Here is a 19,791-nt window from a genome sequence, read left to right on the forward strand (position 1 = left end):
CTGGTATTTAAGAGCTGGACTGTTGGAAACTCCCACAGTGTTGGAGCTTCTATCAGTGCTTCACGTGTGGAGGCTGGAACTTGTCTTGAATGACCAGCAGTGTTCCAGGTGGAGGACAGAGTGAGCCTGGGTCACCCAGATACATGTAGTCCATACAACCTTGTTCAGTTCCGTATATCTCCACGGATAGAGTTTTCATATAAGACTTGATCTTATCACTACTTTTCCTTCCTGGTTGGAATTCCCCATGTTCCAAGTTGTAGCTGTTGCAGCTTGTCCTGCCCCGGTGTAACTGTGAAGAGCCTGGCTCTGTCCTCTCCCATGAATGAGGTAACTGTAGACAGCAGCAAGATACCTCTTCAACTTTCTGCTGTGGGTGAACAAACTTGGATTTCTCTACCATCCATCCTCGTTGCCTTCTACTTGACTTGCTCCAGTATGTCACTGCGTTTCTTATACTGGGGAAAGTGAAACTGGATGTGGTATTCCATGTCTGATCTGACAGATGTCAGAGGTATGAGCAGAGGGTCAGAATTGTCCCATTTGCTGGCTCTAGAGCCTGCTGCTGCAGCCCAGGGTGTGCTGGCTCATGGTCAACTTCTGCAGTGCTGTTCCCCAAACTAGCGTTGCTTCAGGGGCTGCAGGTGTCACTGCACATAAACTGCCCCTCAGGGTTAAGGGGTGCTGGTAGATTTAAAGCAACCCCTGCATCTCTGGCTTGAGAAGGGGAAGGAATCGCCTGCTTATCCAGGAGTAAGACCACAGCTGCAGCACTAGAGGGCGATGGAGCAAGAGGGCAGACCAGGCCTCGGTGTTGGCACTGAATGGAGGAGGAGCTGGACTAGGATGCCGTTTTATTGCAGCTAGAAGTGGCTGATGACTAAGTTCCTTTTGGCTTAGCTCAGGCAACTGGATATCGCTGTCCTAGGATGCCCTTTCTAATAGTTTGCAGGGCTGTTAAGGTGAACCTTCTTCCCGCTTATGGAGCAAGCTCATCTCCTCGTGTGGCAGCAGCAGCAACGGCTGTATCAGTGAGTCAGACTTTTCTAGCTGCAGCATGCAGTGACTATTGTATAAGCAGGAACGAATAAGAAAATAGCTGTATGAGGGAGACGGATTTCTCTTAGGAGATCCAGGCACTACTGCTTAGAAGATAGTAACAATAGTTCCAGAGCACCCTGCAGCGCTGACCTTGTCTGGCTTCAGGGTAGTGGACACTCATCCCTTATATATGTGGAATTCAAGTGACCTGTGCTGGACTACCAGCATTCTTCTGGCAGGAAATTTAACCTTACAGGATATATCCTAGTAATCAACGATGTAGACAGTCAAGTTGAACCTTCATAGTGGGACTGATTCTGGTAGTAACAAAGCACCAGGCTTTATTTTTCCATAGTAGATGATATAAAACCTGCAGTTGTTTTATAGCACTTTGTTATATCTGGCACTTTCCCTTCAGTCTTGAGGGGTTTATACATTCATTGACTGCAAAAGCCTTTTCCTTTAATTCTGAAGGGGCAGTGCCACTGACTTCAACCTCTCTTTGCTCCTCAGCTAGACAACCTTCTTAAGTGTACTTGCATAAACAAGTCAGGCACTCAATTAACGAAATCAAACTTTATTCCCCTGAATTCCAATACCAACATAACAGTTGTTTAGCTCAGAACTTTATACATGTGTACAGCTTAAGCAGCTGTGAATGGAAAGATGACTGCTTACACAACCTCCCAAAGGTAAGCCCTCCAAATGCATGTCTCTTTCAGCCACCAGCTTCTTGCTGTAGGTTCAGTTCCAAATATCCTGCTTCTCTCGAAGCTTCAACTTTTGTATTAAAAACTGCAACCATCAGCTTTAAAAAATGAAAGCAAAGACAAATCTAAGAAATAGATTGATTCCACACCAGTGGAATACTCCAGTCCTCACCTTTTTTGTAATTATTAGAAACATATACAAATATACTATTTCTCTTGGGTAGACAACTTGGAAAAGAAGGGGAAATACAACTCTTAAAGCCTCACCCTTGTACCTGAATTATCTAAACATTTGGCATAAATTCTTTTGAAATACTGACTATGCACAGTGCTACTGCCCTTAGTGTACTGGTCAGTCAGGGTAAATTGGTACAACAGACACTGAAGATTCCTCAACTCTGCCCTGTTTTAACTGCCCTTCTCCTGGATGCCTGAAAAGGAGATTCCGTTCTTGCTGCAGGTGAAGGCTGGGGAAGCAAGAAGAGTTTGTGGAACTGCCACTACCACCTTTCATCAAAGAGTAACCAGTTGAAGTGCACCCTGGCTGAGCTGTGAGAGGCAGTAGGTGATGAGATACTTCTGTCTTCAGCTTTTTCCTGTCTTGGGGATCTGAAAGGGAAACCGAGCTGTCCCAGTTGTGACTGTTGTCACTTGTCACTGACAAGTTGTGGTTGCTGTGGCAAGCTGCTGCTCTCTGTGCAGCTCTGGTGATCATGGTGAGTCAGAGAGCTTGTCTGTGCTCTCCACAAAGGTGAGCTGTCATAGCACACAGGTGACATCCTGCTGTATAGCTCCAGGCCTGAGGCATAATTTGTATTTCTCTGAGACCTGCTTTGTCTTCTCCCAGGATAGGCAGTAGCTGCTTCTTACAAGGCAGAGCACACTTGTAAAAGAACATCCTACTTCAAGAATGAGAGTGGCATCTAGAAATGGGTGTTACTATATCATTTTGGCTAACACTGACTAACTGCATGTTTAATCAAGTAACGTGACCAAGCAGGAATGCCCTCCAGGCCTGAAGGTGATACAAATGATCCAGTCATATGAGCTTTTTCCACTCAGCTGAAGAGACACAGCAAGTAGCCAGACTCTGGCCCAAGTAAGCATGTGCTACACCATGGAGACCATGGTGTCAGTTGTCTTTAAGAACTCAGTTCTGGCTTTCTGCTCCTCTTCAGTCTCCTCTCCTTCAAACACATGGACTCATGTCAAGGTGACCCAAACAGGAGCCTGCAGCAAGCTACAATTCTGTGCTCAGAGCCAGCCACTATTTCCAGCAGTCTCCCTTACACTGTTCAATTCAGTGGTGCTTTGCATATTCCAGCACTTCTTGAAAGGATTTAGTAACTCTATGTTTTTATCTCTTTATGGCTTTAAGTCATACAAGGTAGGGGGGAAACACTTCCTACTTTTATAAGTGCATTTGCTGGGATAGAGTATGCATTTCAGGTTCCAACTGCCATAACCTGAAAGTCACAGAGCAGAAGGGAGCTGGAGAAGGGCAGGGATCTCAGTGAAGGGTTATGTATGGACAGGACTACTGTCACTGTGACTCAGAGACTTGCCAACAAAAACTGGGAAAGTTCACCACCACAGCACAGATTTTAAAACAGTGCTTTGCCTTAAAGAAATCACAGCTGACTGCTGCATGTTACATTAAACCCAACAGGTCAACATAAGTCTTTCTAGCACCATCACAGGTCAATAAAATACATTTATGACATGCAATGTGCTTTGTGCAGAAACTGCAAGATGGAGATGATGCTGGTCCAATTCAAGCAGCATGTACACATCTCTATAAAAATCACCTGAATTTAAAAGATTACAAATCCTAAACTGGAGTTGAGTTCCTAAAATTAGGTCACTGATTTGGCCCTGCTCAGACCAGGTTCTTGATCGTTTATTTAAATGATCCTTAAGCAACCTTTTGTTCTCCATCTGCTAGATGATGTCAGTAAGAATCTACTTGTTTCATCATAAGTTTCCGGCTGTACTCGTAGGCAAGGAACAGTGCCCCATTGGCCAGGAATGCACGGATCATAGTTGGCTTTAGTCCAGAATACAAGGCAAGTACACCTGGAAATGAAATGAGAGCCAATTAGCAATTGATTAAATTGGCTGTCTGCATCAACCACTGTGCTTTTACTTTCAAAGGAGACTGAAGTAATGCTGCTGCCTAGAGGTGCACGGACACAGAGAGCTGAGCTCACCCCTATAGCTGCTGACCCCAGTGTTACTGGATATTGCTACAGAAGGAGTATCTAGAGTTGCAACAGGAGTTTAGCCGTTTAAGTGCTTACATTAAAGCTTATCTATCTCAGGTATGACAGGGTCTTCAGAAGGGTACCTTGGTCACCTGAGGATACAGTTCACAGAAGCTGTACCACAGCTGGCAAGGGGACAGAAAGAACAGCGGGACTACATTAGAGCTGTGTCCCAAGTGAGACCCCTGCTCTGAGTATCTTCTCTAGCAACAGGATCAGGAACTCATATCTGCTGCTATGCACATTCTTATACCACCTTCTGAAGTGCTTGGTGCAGGCCTTTTGCAGAGATGAGACACTGAGGTTGATGCCCCAAGTTGCCAGGGTAGATAGGACTGATTTATCAAGCAGCCCTTGGTCAGCACTTCTAGAAGTGAAGAAAAATTCTGTACTGAACCGGTTCCTTCAATTGTCATGGATAGGTTTGATTGCGGGTAATGGAGCTCAATCCTTTATCTGCTTTTAATGCATACTGAGCTTTTGTTAGCTTTAAGTGAATGGTCTCCTGAACCAAGAGGGACAGCAGGTGCAATAGGTCTCAATTTCTAGATTCCAAGCTTTCCAGACTACATGAAGCATGAATATGCTTGTTAGAAACAGTTATTGTCCATCTCCAATATGTTATCAGTGGACTAGATTTCTTAAGCAATTTTTGGTATTGGAGGGTATAGATTTCAATCTGCAGCCCTATGGATTCAGCTGTACACTATTCACTCACCTTCAGTTCTCACAACAGTTACAAATGTTCCCATAAAGCCTGTCTGTTTTCCAGCCATTGAAAGAACCTGAATTCTGGATTTGACACAGTCCACCGGATACACAGCAATCCACAGACAGCTGCCCCCAAAACCACCACTTAGTAGCAAAGGAATGGGACCTGCAGTTAAAAAAAAAAATAAGCTTTTATACACACCACAAAATATTCACCAACATAAATATCATGTTATTTCATCTACAGAAGTCAAAGAGAACACAGAGGAACCTGCTTATGACAGGAGAGCAGTTTCCACTCCCCCACAAACCTTTAAGTTAATTTTAAGCCACTGGTAAGTTGCAAGTCTAACTAGAAGCTCAAAGGTTGTAAGGAGTGCCTCCTCCTTTACAGGCCATGCTAAAAAAGCGTAACTCAGACTGTATTAACTAAATGAACTCCACTCCTTTCCACTTTAACTTTCCAACGTTAACTGTGAAATGGTTTAGAGTAACATCACATAGTGTCACCTATAGAGATTTGGTACAGTGAAGTTTGTGATCAACCATTTTTCATGATGCAACCTCATTTTGTGTTACAGCTCAGATGTTTATAAATGTTTTGCAAAAACAAGGACCAGAATGCATACAGCTGAAATCCTCACTCCCAGCAAGACAAAGTATGATTGTGCAGTCTTTCAACGGGATACAAGCGATCTTTATTCTGGCATCTCCTCATTTATTTATTTTTTCATATCTAATCTTCCATCTCAGTGTTCTCGTACTGTCATTGTAATGACAACTAATGGTCAGCATACATTTCAGCATATGCTTCAACACACAGTTCAAGAGAATACAGCTAGACATGCAAATCGCTCTAACCAGTGGCTGAAATTAAATAATTCAGAGTTGTGTTATACTATAGAGTCAGATATTTAAGTAGTTTTGTAGTGTTACTGTTAGCTCACTGTATTTATTCTCCATCTACAATACATCCTGCTCCATTGGAAAGTAGTTACTTCAATAATTCATGACTATATATACACAAGATGTGGACCTCCATATACTGTATGTCCAATTACCTTCATTTTACATGTATTTTACAACTGCTGTGCATTCTTAGCATATCTCCCTCCCTTTTGTCCCCCAGGACAGCAGGCTAGAATCCAACTGGAAGAAGGGGCACTGTACCTAATTCATCTTTTGATCTCCCAGAGGCAAAGAACGTCCGGCTCAGCTCATATCCTCCAAAGAAGAAGAAATAGCCTGGAACTTCCCGCAGCAAAGTGCTTGACAGGCCACGGTAAAATCCAAGGGGACCATCCTTTTGAATAACACCCTTCACTACTGACCAAACTGTACTGATAGAAAGGTTGATCCAGTTAGTGATGCTTAATAGCCAGATAGTAAGAAGGTTACAGAACAATAGGCAACTGCAGCGACAATCAAGGGTTAGATCCACAGTGCGGACAACAGGACTCAGGTTAAGACTTGGAATAAAATCCTGCCAGGAGCCCTTCACTGGTGCCTGAAAAATTTCCAGGCTGGGACACTCCCAGCCACAACTCGTCTCTGGTTAACAGTGCGCTACAAATGTGCCACTGAATTAAAAGTACAGAATTAAAAATAATAAATAGACATAAAAGGGTTTCAGAGATACTCTGCAGGGTGTATACTTACTTGTGTCCCTGGATTATCTTTCCTGACAACTGCATTTCGTGCATGGCCTGCAGCCGGCACTTCACCAGCTCTGTGGGACAGAGGACAAGGGTGGCAAAGGCAGAGGCAAAGGAGCCTGCAGCTGCGTTCTGCAGATCACTGCAAGAGAGAAACTGCAGAGGGTATTTGGGCACCGACCTTCAGTGCAGCGGAGCCACTGCACCAGCAATCAGCTTCCTGATCCTGTACTCTAAATATTGAGAAAAACCGATGGGCAGTCTTGGGGGAAAGAACCTGAAGGGAAAAGGGCAGCTGCTTGAACTAGGGAAATGAAAAACCTGGCTCATCCCATCTTCATATACAACTCAAATACATCATTTTGACACCTGAGAAGATATATTGCAACCTTTACCCTTTTTTGCTATACTTTAGTGATTGCAGCAGAACAAACATTGTCAAATCTTCCCCTTCTTGGCTTTTATAAAAGTTTCCATAGATTTGTTTTACTGGGCAACTTTTGGGTACTAGTTACTTCCTCAAAAAAAAAAAAACCTAACCAGGAATAATGATTACCTCATGCAGATGTCACTGTTCCCAAATTCACCTTACCAGTACTAATACAGGTTTTCAGTGGAAGATGCTAGAAACCTGAAACCAAGGCACAATGGACCACTGTAATCTTTCCATGGAGGTGCTGCCACGAATGAAACTCTGTGAATCCGAGAGGGTGCAGTCAAACATAAGCCACACCACTGAACAGGACAGCACCGTAATCTGCACTGACTCACAGGACTCCAAAACTGGGATTTGCTTTGCAGTGATTTTACACGTATGGCAAAGTCTGGGCTGCTAAACTGCCAGGACTCAAGAGGCTGGTACTCCAGGATCTTACTACTTTATGATATATGCTTAAAATAGGCTCCTACAGACCCTGGTGTGTTGGACAGGAGCTGCACGATAGCACAGAAGCTCTTCTTTCAGAGCCTGGGGAGTCAGCACAGCCAAGACTGACCTTGCTGCTGCACAGAATGTCTTTCCATGCCAGGGAGATGTTAGCCCAGTGCCCAGCAGTTTTATACACTTAGAGTATCAGAGCTTAAAGCTACAACTTTTCACCTTAGATCACAGAACTGAAGTTGTGACACGAAGCAAAGCTCATGACGTGATTCAGATATGGCGGTGACAAGAACTGTCCAAGTGGAAGAAATCGGTAACCACCTGCAGAGCGGCAACTGGATAATATGCAGTAAATAAGAAAAGGCAACACTGATTGCACAACGCTCTCGCAGCGCACACACAGCCTGGTGTAACAGGGACCTGAGATGCAACCCACTCAAGGTGAAGACAGAGCAAGGCAGAGTTAAAAATAGAGTACGTGGCTGAACCCTGCAGTCATTAAGCTACGAGCTAGAGCAAGGCAATGAGGTTACACTTCGAAGAATTAGGAAAGGAAAATATGGAAGAGGTGCCTTCTAACTATGCAATAAAGAGTGCACAGAATCCTTCCGCCTTCAAGAGAGGAAAAAAAGAAACACTCAACAGTTCCTACCAGTCTTGAAAAGAATTCTGACACATGTATAAAGGACTAGATTTAGCCGTAATTCAGATCTTTAATACTTTCACCTGTTGATCTTGAACACAAAAATTCAACTAGACCCACTGTTTAGGCTTTGGTCTTTAATATAGTTGGCCTCATTGCAGAAGTGATAAGCCTTAAATCCCGTTCAAGTTCCCTCTCAACTCAAAATGCCAAATTCAGTGTTTTTTTCTGGATGGGAGAGTTTTGATCACGCAGCACAGGAGCAAGAATCCTCTACTGTCACACAGATGCTTCTTCTATAAAAGGCATTTAGCTTGTTTTTTCAAAGAAAACCTGCTGAAGATGACTAGTCACGTACTGAGGAAGTCAAACTGAGGTAAACAAGGATAATAGTTGTCTCAGTTTAGACTTTGGCATGGAATTAAATCAGTTTGGTTGGACTAAGTGGATGTTAAAAGATAAATGAAATTAAGTATTTCTCTTTCCATTTGTTTTCTTTCTGACTCGCATCAGCAGCATGCATTTCTTTAACTGGAAAAAGTAGTGTTTTGTAACTGTTTTGCAAGGCTTCACACACTGACCGGGGTCTCCCTAAACACAAGCAGGCTGGGCAAGCTTGTTTCCAAGCCATTTGAAGGTATGACTGAAAAGGTAACTTAAAGCAAACCCAAACTATTATAGCTGGTTTTGAGAAATAGCAAACAAAATAATGGAAAAGTGAGAAGCAATTGCTTAGATACGCATAAGAAAAACGGTCAGGTTCACCTCAGTTTGTGATCTGACACGTTTTCTTCTTCAGGCTAAGACAGCGCGACAGTTTTAAAACAGCAGAGGCAACGAAGGTAATTGTAGTTCTTTACTTGTCATGTCTGGAGGATGGCCACCTCATCGGGGTTTCTTCCCTTCCCTACAGCACACTACAAAGGCTTCTCGACTCTTCCACAATGAGAGTAGGTGGAAACATCCTGGACAGACCACACGTACTCAGGGCACCACTGCAGACCACATGAATACAATTCTCTCATACAGGCACATTGTAAGATGCCCCCACAATGATCCAGATGAAGAGTTCAAGGGAGCAACAATAAGGGAGAAACCTTTCAAGTAAACTTAAATCCTTTAGTGTTTTGTCCTAGTACAGCCATGCAATCACACTATTTGCTCTTCAATCAACAATGAATTAAACAGCCATCCTAGATCTGAGAAGTACCTGTACCTGACCAAGGAAAGAAGGGTGAGATGTCAGAGGCACTTGCTATTGCTGCTTATTTAAATTACATTCCCATTCCATACCCTACTCCAAAGATGTATAGTACACCTATGTATGCTGTTTGAAAGTTTTCTGCGCTACCTCCCTTACATACACCCTAAACATGCTGCCTCAGTCACCCAAAGATATGATCCTAGGACCTCTGCAAGTCTGTGGTCTACCTCCCAGGAGGATCACAAAAGATGGTTAAGAAGCAAAGCACACTGTTGGTAGGCCTACCTCCTACATTTTAGTGAAAAGTAGAAAAAGATGAGGGCTCTGTAAGCTGAGCAAGCAGAAAAAGCCCTCATCTAAGAAAGCAATAGAAAGGTGGAAACAATTCTGTCTCAGCTAAGAGGTCTCAACTGCCAGAAAACAGCAAAAGAGAATGCAAGTAGACAGCAATTAATGTGTTTCTTCATTATTTCATATTCCCTTCGCAGCAAGCCTCAGTCTTAAGACACAGCACATCTTAACATATGACAAGAGAACACCTCATATAGTGCCACTTAGGTCACCTGTGTCATTTCAGAGATCTCAAATGCAGGATCATGGCCTCCCCAGCTACTTCCATTTGGAGACAGACATGACAGAGGCAGAACAAAGCTATTAATAAAAAGCTGGGTGTGGTTAACTTTGCGTTACTCTTTGAATGGATGGCGTTAGGACAGAACGAGAAGTCTTTTACACACGGTGGGGCAGCACAAGGATGGAGAAGGTGCAGCTGCTCTCTGTGCTGCACAGAAGACATACCTTGACAAATGCGTAACGGTAAGGCACACTGAGACTGCCGGACCACTGACAGCTCTAAAGTGATGTACCTGGAGGAAAGACATCCTAGCTAGAAAGAGAGTATGATCGTTATGCCAGTGCATAAATCCACGACTCCTTCACACCCTGAATACTCCGCACCACTCCAGTCTCATGAGCTCAAACCCAGACACATTAGAATTACAAGAGTTTCAGAGAAAAGCAACAGGGACAGTTAAAGGAATAGCTCCCGAGTGCTCACTGACTAGGAGGGCTGGGATCCTTCCACCAAGGGAAAAAAAAAAAAAAAAAAAAAAAAAAAAATCAGGCAGGAAAGAAGGGCACAGATCAATGGATAGAGGTCTACAAAGTCCCAGCTGGCACAGAGACAGTGGCTATGGACCAACTGTGCCTCTTCCAGTTACAGAATTAACAATTATCACCTGCAGAATTCCCTGCCAAAGTGCATCACCGATGCAAGGAACTTAAAAGAATTTGAGGGGAGACTGGACAAGTGCTTCAAGAGAGATTCAAAGTCACAGACTGGATCACATCAGGCTCAAGAAATCCTCTGAACTAAGAGCACAGCCCGGCAGAGGAGTCAGAGTAAATATTAAACACTTTCTTCTCTCTCATTTCTCAAGCAACCACTTATTGCCAGTACTGTAGACAACACACTACACAAAATTAGACCCTTGGTCTAACCACCATTACATTCAAGCTTTTGAAACTTAAATTTAAAAAGCAAGGCAATATTAGAAAAATGTCCTTTCCCCTTAGCATGTCTCCCAGTAAGAGGAATCATTACCTTCTCAGCAAAGTCAGAGAAACCTAGAGATCAAGGGAATACCAACTGTCAGGTGTTGCAGTGCTTATTCCCTATGGTAAGATGTTCCAGGTCTTGAATATTCCAGTTAAGTTGTGATTATCTAAATCAGCCAGCTGCAGTGACAGGTAGATGGCTCTGTTGTAGTTAGACACCACATCCTACCACAAAGGTCTGTGTTCCAAAACTTACTACACTACATACAGGCAGAGGGGAAACTGGGACGTCAGTTGCACCCTGACAATACAGTATTTGCAAGTAGCAGCTGCATGACGTTATGTATTTATTTTAAAATATGAAACACATTTCTACTACTAACCTGAGCTTTGTTTTCCTGTCAACTCCAACAATTTTTCTTACAATTTGTTGGCAAAATCCATAGCACATGAACAGAACGGAGTTCTCCGCGATGTTGGCTACAAGTGCTGGTGTGGTTCCCTTGTAGAAGCCTCGAAACCCCACTTGCTTATAGGTTTTCACAAAGCAGTCAACAATTCCTTTGTACATGTCAGGGAACGTCTGCATCTTCACCTTGGCAGTGTCAAAGGGCTGGCCAGTCACCACGCATGCTGTCCCACCTAGAGCAAGCAGAAGAAGTCGAGAAGGTGGCTGAAGGTTATTACAACCGAAACGCCTATACACAAACAGCACTATTAGGAAAATCACACAGAAAGCAAAGATGAAAGAATTCTCCACAGGAAAAGACAGCTGCACTGATTTTAGCACAATGGCATCAATTGTCAGTGGTAACTTTAGCTGCCTGAAGAAAAAAAAAAAAAAAAAAATCACATATAAGAGCAATAACAGCTTGGTTCTCATTAAGCATTTCTTTACTTTACTAAAAGCAAGCATCTAAATGAATCAGTTCGCTTACATAAACGGGTACTGAATTAGAGGTATTGTTTTACAATCAAATCACTTGTGTTAGTGAATCAAGCAACATTTTCCCTTGCTCATTAATGCAGTGGTTCAGAAGCCATCAGATTTTATGTTCCAACAATAACAAAAAAATGAAAAATTTGTAATCAAGTGAGACAAAGACCCCCCCAGGACAAGAGGAACACTGCCAAGAGAGTGCTAGAACTGATGATGCATTAGAAATTGATAACAAAGATTCAAGCTTTTTACTTCAAAACTCTAGATGATTCTTATTTACATTTATTCCCACATACTGGAAGAAAGTGTCCAGGATAAGCTAAAAAAGGGCAAAAGGGCAGAGTTTCTCAACATGTTATCTTTTCCAAACTGAACTGCAAGGTCAATACCCTGAAAACTTGTGAGGTATTTCCATCAATGTCATCAATAACCGCTTTGCCCACAGTGCAGTGTTCTTTCACGAGTTTTAACTCAATTCAGCAGTCTGCAGAAAGAGCCAACGTTACACTTTCGCAGTAAGAAATATCAGTGTGCACTGACAGCAATCTATTAGGAGCCAATACCCAACAGGAAGCGTATGACAGGGGTACCTTATATAAACTTTATGGTTTATGTGAGGCCCCACCTCGAGTACTGTGTCCAGTTTTGGGCCCCTTACCACAAAAAAGACACTGAGGTGCTGGAGCAGGTCCAGAGAAGGGCAACGAAGCTGGTGAGGAGTCTGGAGAACAAGTCTTATGAGGAGAGGCTGAGAGAGCTGGGGTTGTTCAGCCTGGAGAAAAGGAGGCTGAGGGGAGACCTTCTCGCTCTCTACAACTGCCTGAAAGGAGGCTGCAGAGAGGCAGGGGTCGGTCTCTTCTCCCAAGTCACAGGCGATAGGACTAGAGGAAATGGCCTTAAGTTGCGCCAGGGGAGGTTTAGGATGGATATTAGGAAAAATTTTTACACTGAAGGGGTTATTAAGCATTGGAATGGGCTGCCCAGGGAAGTGGCTGAGGCACAATCCCTGGAGGTATTTAAAAGACTGGTTGAGATAGTTGCTTAGTGACCTGCTTTAGTGATGTTTTTTTATCAGAGTTAGGTTGATGGTTGGACTAGATGATCTCAAAGGTCCCTTCCAACCTAGACCTAGACAATTCTATTATTCTATTCTATGGGGGTTTTTTGGTTTTGGTTCTGGTGGTTTTTTTTTTTTGTTTTAACTGTATCAGTTTTGCTTTTTTAGCAAGAGAGAAGAACCATCCTAAAACAGAAGCCGTTCTTTAAGCAAAGCACAGTTGACATGCATATACCTTAAAGCGGGCAAGTTAACAAGATGCTTTTCCAGCTATGAAACTGAAATAATTCTCTGTAAATGCAGATAATGTAAAGAAACTGAAATAGAAACAAACACGTGAATCTAATTAAGGTTATTTTTCTTCTAAGTGGGGAATGGCAGAGTGAGCAAGTGTTTGTTTAACTAGTGTGATTTCTAATCGATTTTACTCTTTGCAAACACATTTGTGTTACATTGTTGCTGCTCCTCTGCAAAGAGGTACTGCAGGTCTTTCCGAGGAACCCAACCCGCGTGAAACTTCATTCTCAACCAGAGGGATCATTAAAAGCTTCATGCTTCTTCGCTCTGAAGAGCTGCTTCCTCTGGGAGGGGTAACAAAGGCCATGAAAAGCAGAGCTGGAAGGGCTCTGCCAATCCTACTTGCAGGCAAGTCGGGTAGGTATTAATCTACAGGACAAACACTAGGGCTCCTGTGTAAAGGTAGAACCTAAAACATCCACACGTAGTAATATAATGGCTGCTGGAAGGGGCCCAAGAAAACCACAAATGATCTTGGGAATGCACAGCTGAAATATTGGGAGTTGACTGTGAACAGCTGTTCCAAAAAGAGAAAGGGCTCTCCTTACGCTGCCATTGAAGGTGGCACAAGCAGCCCAGTAAACCACAGCAGTGAACTTTGTAAGCCTCAAGGTAAAGATCAAGAGTCCCAGTTAATATCTAAAATATTAAAGAAAAAAATAATTCTTCCAGCCAGCAGTAAAGAGTCTAAAAAAAAAAACCAACAAAAAAATCAAAGCTAACTAGAAAAACAAAAAGAAAATCCACCCTCTTTGAACATTTAGACAAATGTGGTCCTAATAATAACATGGGAACGGGTTGGGGTGGGGGGTGGGGGAAGTCCTACTTAATCAAAGAAATGATTAGAGGTTGCTCAGATCCTAGGCAAAGGACTATGACCCGCAGGCAGCTAAATGACTTATTTATTCTTGCTCAGAATTTACTTGCCCCGATGTGTCATTACTTATCAGCTAGTCAAGACTGTATCTGGAGAGGAAAGTAAAACCAGGTTATGCATTTGCTGGAGGAACAAGCTGTTTGCCTAGCTTTCCGAGGGGTGCAGAGGCATATGTAACACAGACATGAGCACCACCAATGAACCTAGGCAATACAAAGCCAGGATGTGGAAAGAATAAAGAAAATAAAATACTAGAGGAACAGTAAAACTATCTATTATAACAGAAGTAGCGAAGAAAAAGAACAAGAGCAATGATTTATGACTACTGAAGTCACACGGGAAAAGGTCTGAATTCCTTCACCTTATCTGAAGGAAGAACTATACCAGAGAAGAAAACAGCATAATTAGTTCTAAGTTCCTCTAAGCTCTGCTGCCAAAAGCCAGACAAACCTCAAGTGCATGCCCTGACAGAGTGAACGTGGGCATGGAACAGCAGCATCAACCAATATATTTCTAAGCTAAAGCTAGTTGCTTTGGCTCTTGTAGTAGCCAAGATGAAGCACACCAGGCTTCAACACAGAAAGACAGAAGAACTTCCTAAGCCAGAGCGCTCCACTGCTCTGATTGGTAACAGCAGCATTCCTGAGCTGAAGTACCTGGAAGGAAAGCAACCACACCTCCCATTTAAGCACCTGAGAACATCCACAAAACTGTCAAGAGCTGCACAGATAATTAAGTTGCTACTTTGGGAAACAAACCAGATATAATAGCTATTCTTTGCTGACACAAAATCCAAGGGGAATGAACAGACTAACAGAAAAGTATTTTTTCTAAGGCAATGACAGAATTATAGCAGAAATACTTCTCTTCCCTTGCAGGGAAAGAGGGTGTAGTCTAGTCAATAACATATTTTGCAAAGGCTAATGAAGCAGGTATCCACTGGGCAAAATGTGGTGGCAAATGAAACACTTTATGAAGGTGCCACATTGTACTCACGTTATCTGTCACCCCTTGCTCTCTCTACACTAAGTAAGGTTAACTCCACTCTGACAAATAACTGCTTCAATAACCACCTTGAATGCACTTAACACCATTAATATTGCCATACCCACAGCATTAACACAGTCATAAAAGGACTGATTGTAATAGATAGTGTATGGGCAAGAAAAACCATTAAATTGTTTAAACTGATTGCAACAGTACAATAAATAAATCTTTCTTTCCACCTTTTCTGTATGAACATTGCCAAATTAACTATCCTATCCCAATGTTTGTCATCCAGACATCATGTCAGCTTCCATTGCAAACTAGTACCTCTGTGGCTAAGCCTGCCCTCATGACAAAAGCTTTTCCAGTACCTTCTACAATAGCTTTTTTTAACCACAGATGAAGCTTAGAAATGTCAAAGATAGCCCTTTTCCCTGTAGAGTTAACAACTGCTCATGGTAGCGTCAATGAGACAACGCAACTGTTTCCACACTTGTGATTGCCACAGCTGGTCCAACAGAACTTTATAGCATGGACTAGACTGAAGTAGAAGTCAATTAAGTGACTTTATGATCCATCAGTTCTACTACTGAAGTTTCCCAGCTTTTAAAGGTTTACACCGGAATGTTGTCTGAGCCAATAACCCTTCAGACAGCCTCTTTCCCGTTTCAATTAGAGAGGATTCCTGTGACAAAAACAGCACCTCAGTCACTTGCACACTGAGCTAACTGCAAAACTCCACTTGTGACTGATTCTTAAAACTCATGTAAGCATGAGAACTAACCCTGAAACTTAAACCTCCTCCTGGAAAATTATTAGTCTGAAATAAGGATTACACCTTCATGTTTTGGCAGAGCTTTCACCTGGTAGGAGCAATAGTAATACAGTTACACCTCTGGCTGAGGTCAGCTGCTTCACCTCCATCTCCTTAACATACAGAAGGCAAGGCTCTTTATAGAAATGGGAAATTGCTTTTACACTTGTCAATGGTATTAAAATTGTCCCTTGGAAGTCTTGTGCAATTAAGTTCTCTCCAGCATTACCTGCAGCTCCTGCTGTGAGGTCAATAGCAGCCTGAATAGCTGAGTTGATCCTCATGCTTCACACTTGTTTATCAGTTACTTCAGAACGAAGTCTCTCTCTTTCCTGGCAGGTGTCGAGATATTTGTATCCTGAGAGAAGAGAAAAATGAAGCATTCACGATTTACAATAATAACTAAAGCATCACACGAATGCTTTCACTTCCACTCTTCCATTTAGCTGCTCTAAACCATTTAGAGACAGAAAAAGTTTGTCCCCAGAACTGAGATGTAGCATATTTGTATTTTGACTGACTACTTTTGCCGCATTAGGCAAGTCCTCTGGAGTATCACTGCCAAGCTTCAGACTACTCTGGCTTTCCAGATTCCAGCCTCCCTGGATCTCTCAAATGAAAGCAAAGACTATCTCCAGGGAACAGCGTTGAGCGTTACCTTTCTATTGACTATAGAAGCATAGTCCCCATCAGGTGTCTAACGCTGGCTGGCATATTTCCCCACTGTTTCAGCTCCCCACCTATCAAGCAAAACAGAGAATTGCTCTCTTCATGGTGAGCAGCAGCTAAGAAAACTGTATTCATGATGATACAGGCACATTAGGTACTTCTATGTGGCACTCAGAAGATACGAGTAGAAAAGGAATGAATATGAACATCTAGATTTGTGTCTGGCTGTCATGTTCCCAGTGTAAGTCCCACACACATCAGTATATTATAAATAAAAATTACACCTCATCTCTCAGGAAGGCAGCTGGAAAGCAGAAATACAAAGATGACACTTTCAAATAAAACATTGAAATGAATTCCGTTCTCAGGTCAGCAGCAAGGTAATTTCACTGGGCATGCAGGTAAAACAAGCTGGCTTATCTGGAGTAAAATCACTGGGCCAAAGAGCTCCCACTGTTTCAGAATCATGCCGCTGAGCTAGACACTTGGCTGGTGGTACTGTCAAAAAAGTTGCATGAGTCTTAAAAAGCACACAAATACACACATGAATCAGCTCTTCATTGTGTTAAACTTGTCTTCAAGAATACATCAGTAAACAGAACGTTTTTCATAGAATGGTTATAGTTGGAAGGGACCTTAAAGATCTAGTTCCACCCCTCCTGCCATGGGCAGGGACACCTCCCACTAGACCAGGCTGCTCAAAGCCCCATCCAGCCTGGCCTTAAAACACTTCCAGAGATGGGGCATTCACAGCTCCTCTGGGCAACCTGTTCCAGTGCCTCACCACTCTCACAGTAAAGAATTTCCTCTTAATATCTAATCTAAATCTCCCCTCTTCCAATTTAAAACCATTATCCCTTGTCCTGTCACTACGCTTCCTCACAGAGTCCCTCTCTGGCTCTCCTTCCTGTAGGATCCCTTCAGATATTAGAAGGCTGCTATGAGGTCTCCCCGGAGCCTTCTCTTCTCCAGGCTGAACAACCCCAGCTCTCTCAGCCTGTCTTCACAGGAGAGGTGCTCCAGCCCTCTGATCATCTTAGTGGCCCTCCTCTGGACCCACTCCAACAGGTCCATGTCCTTCCTGTGTTGAGGACTCCAAAGCTCCTCACTCTTCTACATACTGTATGCTTCTTTAGAAGCCTGTTTTCTCCCAAAACATATTTTGGAGTAATATGAACAGGAAACAATTTCCAGTAGGCTACATAGAAAGAATAATTAAAAAAAATCCCACACTGTATGAACCACACCCTCTTCAGAACTTCTACATTACAAGCAGAGACCCTTGCGTACAAGCAAGGCTTTAAGAAAACCTGTCTCTAAACAGCTTTATTACTCCTGAAGCTTAAAAAAACCCACCCCAGTAGGCCAAATACTGCCACTTACTAACTACACATCTAATCCGTTTAAGATGTGTTGCAGGAATCTGAACATAATGGATATAAAAAAGTACTACACTACCCTTGTAACAAGTGACACTACTATATGCTATTCCCAAATTGTGGTTACAGATTCGAACCGCTTCACTAGGGACAGCATAGTATGCTAGGCGCTATTTCAAAACAGAGGCTCCAAGACCAAGTTACACTTCGTGATCCTATACACCTCATCAGCTTTCACACAGCACTCTGCGGTTTTGGTTCTCGTTTAGAGCAAGAAAAGAACGGCAGATGAGCGAGACTGCCTCTGAATGAAGGGAATTACTAGACAGCAACAATTGCCTGCCTTCAGTAAAACGTGCACGGCTTGCATCATGCTGAGCGCTTATCAGCTTGTGCCAGTCCCCAAAGGGAGCACACGCCACATCACCCACAGATACCCACTGAAAGCTTGGCAGCAGACAGACAAAAAAAAAAAAAAAAAAAGAGATGCCTATAAAAATATGGAAATTTTAAGAGCCAAGGAAGTTTAGTTCCCTGATCCGTAACAGTACATTGACACTTTCTGAACATTTAAGACTTAAGTCAAAACTACACCGGTGTTATATATGTACATACCTCCCTCCTATTTTTTTTCTGATTCGTAATAACAGCAGTAGATTAAAACCTGCTCGTAGTTATAGCAAGGCAGCAACTCTTGTTACTTCCAAATCAAATCCAAGCCTCAAACCTGGGAGCACAGAAGCGCTGGTGAGCATAATGGGTCCTTGTAGAATCCTCCACCCGCAGCCCCAGACATTATTCTCCGCCGATGCATCTCCAAAGACTAAGTGAAGACACCCAGAAGGCAGCACTGCTCCATGCAGGAGCCCGGGAAGGCAGGCCGCCTCTCCGATTCCCAAGGTCACAGCAGGCCACCACCGGGCTGTCACACGTGCTCGGGGCCGCCGCGGAGACGGGCTCTGCCCTGGCCAGCCCCGGGCTGGGGACAGCCGAGAGGAAGACTCAGGCTGCAGCCGCGGCAAGCCCCAGACCCCACATCCCCCCTCGCGTTTTGAGCGGCGAAGACCCGGCCTGCGTTTGGCGGGGAAATGGCCGAGGCCCGCCGGGGCAGGCGGCAGCCTAACCCCGCACCGCCCCCGACCCGACGACCCCCGGCTTCCCGGGGGGCCGCCACACCCTGAGCTCCGAGGCCGCGGTCGGCCGGCCCGCCCGCCCGCCAGGCCCCATAGGCCGCGGGGCTTCCCGGCTCCCGCCCAGGACACCCATCCGCTCCGCGACCGCCCCGGCCCGTTCCGCCCGCCCATGGAGAGGACAAGGCCGGCCCCCGCCCAGGCCGCCACCGCTACCACCACTCACCACCGCACGCCGCCCGCCCGGACGGCCCCGCCGCCCCGCCGCCGCTGCCCCTATAAAGGCGGCTGAGGGAAGCGGGGTGGCCCCCCCGCGGCCCCGGGGAAGGCGCGGGCCGGGGAGGCGGTGGGCGGGCGGGCGGCGGGGCCGGGCCGGGCCGGGCCGGGCGGCGGCCTCCGGTGCCCCCGGCGGTGAGAGGCGGTTCCGGGCGGGAAAAAGCCCGGCGGTGGGCTCTGCTTAACCTCACTGAGCAGGATTTAAATGAATTTTTTTTTTTTTTTTTTTTTTAAAGAAGGATTTATTTAGGAATTAAGTACCCTGAAACACCAACCGTGTGTGCCTGCGGGGGAGCCGCAGCAGAGCTGCCCTAATTCCCAACACCGGTATTTATCCAGTTCCACTGGAGCTTTTTTATTTTGGCCTCCTGCGGTATTTGACACGTCTTTCCAATGTCATTCGAGCAATCCAGGAGAAAGAAAATTAACCTGTGGCCATCTTTTTGTACTACATGCCCGAATGCCAATCAAAAATGACAACTCCGCCTTCCCTAAAAGACAATATTCCTCATTATGCTCCATATACTTGTTAGAGGACTAAGCCATACGGGTTTAGAGCTATTTTATACTTTAATATAAAAATACAGCAGTCTAAAATCTTATATCTAAAGGTGTAAAGTTATATCTTACATCTTGGATACTGAATAAAATAAAAAGGATTTTCTTCCGTCTCTTTAATTGGGTTGAAGAGCCAAATAAT

The 19,791-nt window shown here is 44.0% G+C and overlaps 1 protein-coding gene across 1 annotated transcript; it reads right to left on the reverse strand.

Moving 5' to 3' along the window:
• Positions 1-1,600: 1,600 nt before the first annotated feature.
• On the reverse strand, positions 1,601-19,147 carry SLC25A15 (solute carrier family 25 member 15). The gene is made up of 8 exons (XM_074147348.1): positions 19,042-19,147; positions 18,301-18,412; positions 15,867-15,995; positions 11,049-11,307; positions 6,386-6,523; positions 5,897-6,066; positions 4,734-4,892; positions 1,601-3,827 (listed from the first exon to the last, which is right to left on the reverse strand). Exons 3-8 carry the CDS (start codon positions 15,919-15,921, stop codon positions 3,703-3,705), a joined length of 906 nt encoding a protein of 301 aa, XP_074003449.1. The 5' UTR covers positions 15,922-15,995; positions 18,301-18,412; positions 19,042-19,147; the 3' UTR covers positions 1,601-3,702.
• Between the last annotated feature and the right edge of the window lie 644 nt (positions 19,148-19,791).

The sequence above is a fragment of the Numenius arquata genome, chromosome 1 (genome assembly GCF_964106895.1).
Source record: "Numenius arquata chromosome 1, bNumArq3.hap1.1, whole genome shotgun sequence".
Lineage (NCBI taxonomy): Eukaryota > Metazoa > Chordata > Aves > Charadriiformes > Scolopacidae > Numenius > Numenius arquata.

Coding starts and splice junctions, on each gene's coding strand:
- SLC25A15 (XM_074147348.1), bottom strand. CDS start 15,921: ATGAGGATCAACTCAGCTATTCAGGCTGCTATTGACCTCACAGCAGGA. Junction 11,308..15,866: donor CCTCACAGCAGGAGCTGCAG/GTAATGCTGGAG, acceptor TGCTTGCTCTAG/GTGGGACAGCATGCGTGGTG. Junction 4,893..5,896: donor GAGATCAAAAGATGAATTAG/GTACAGTGCCCC, acceptor TTTTAACTGCAG/GTCCCATTCCTTTGCTACTA.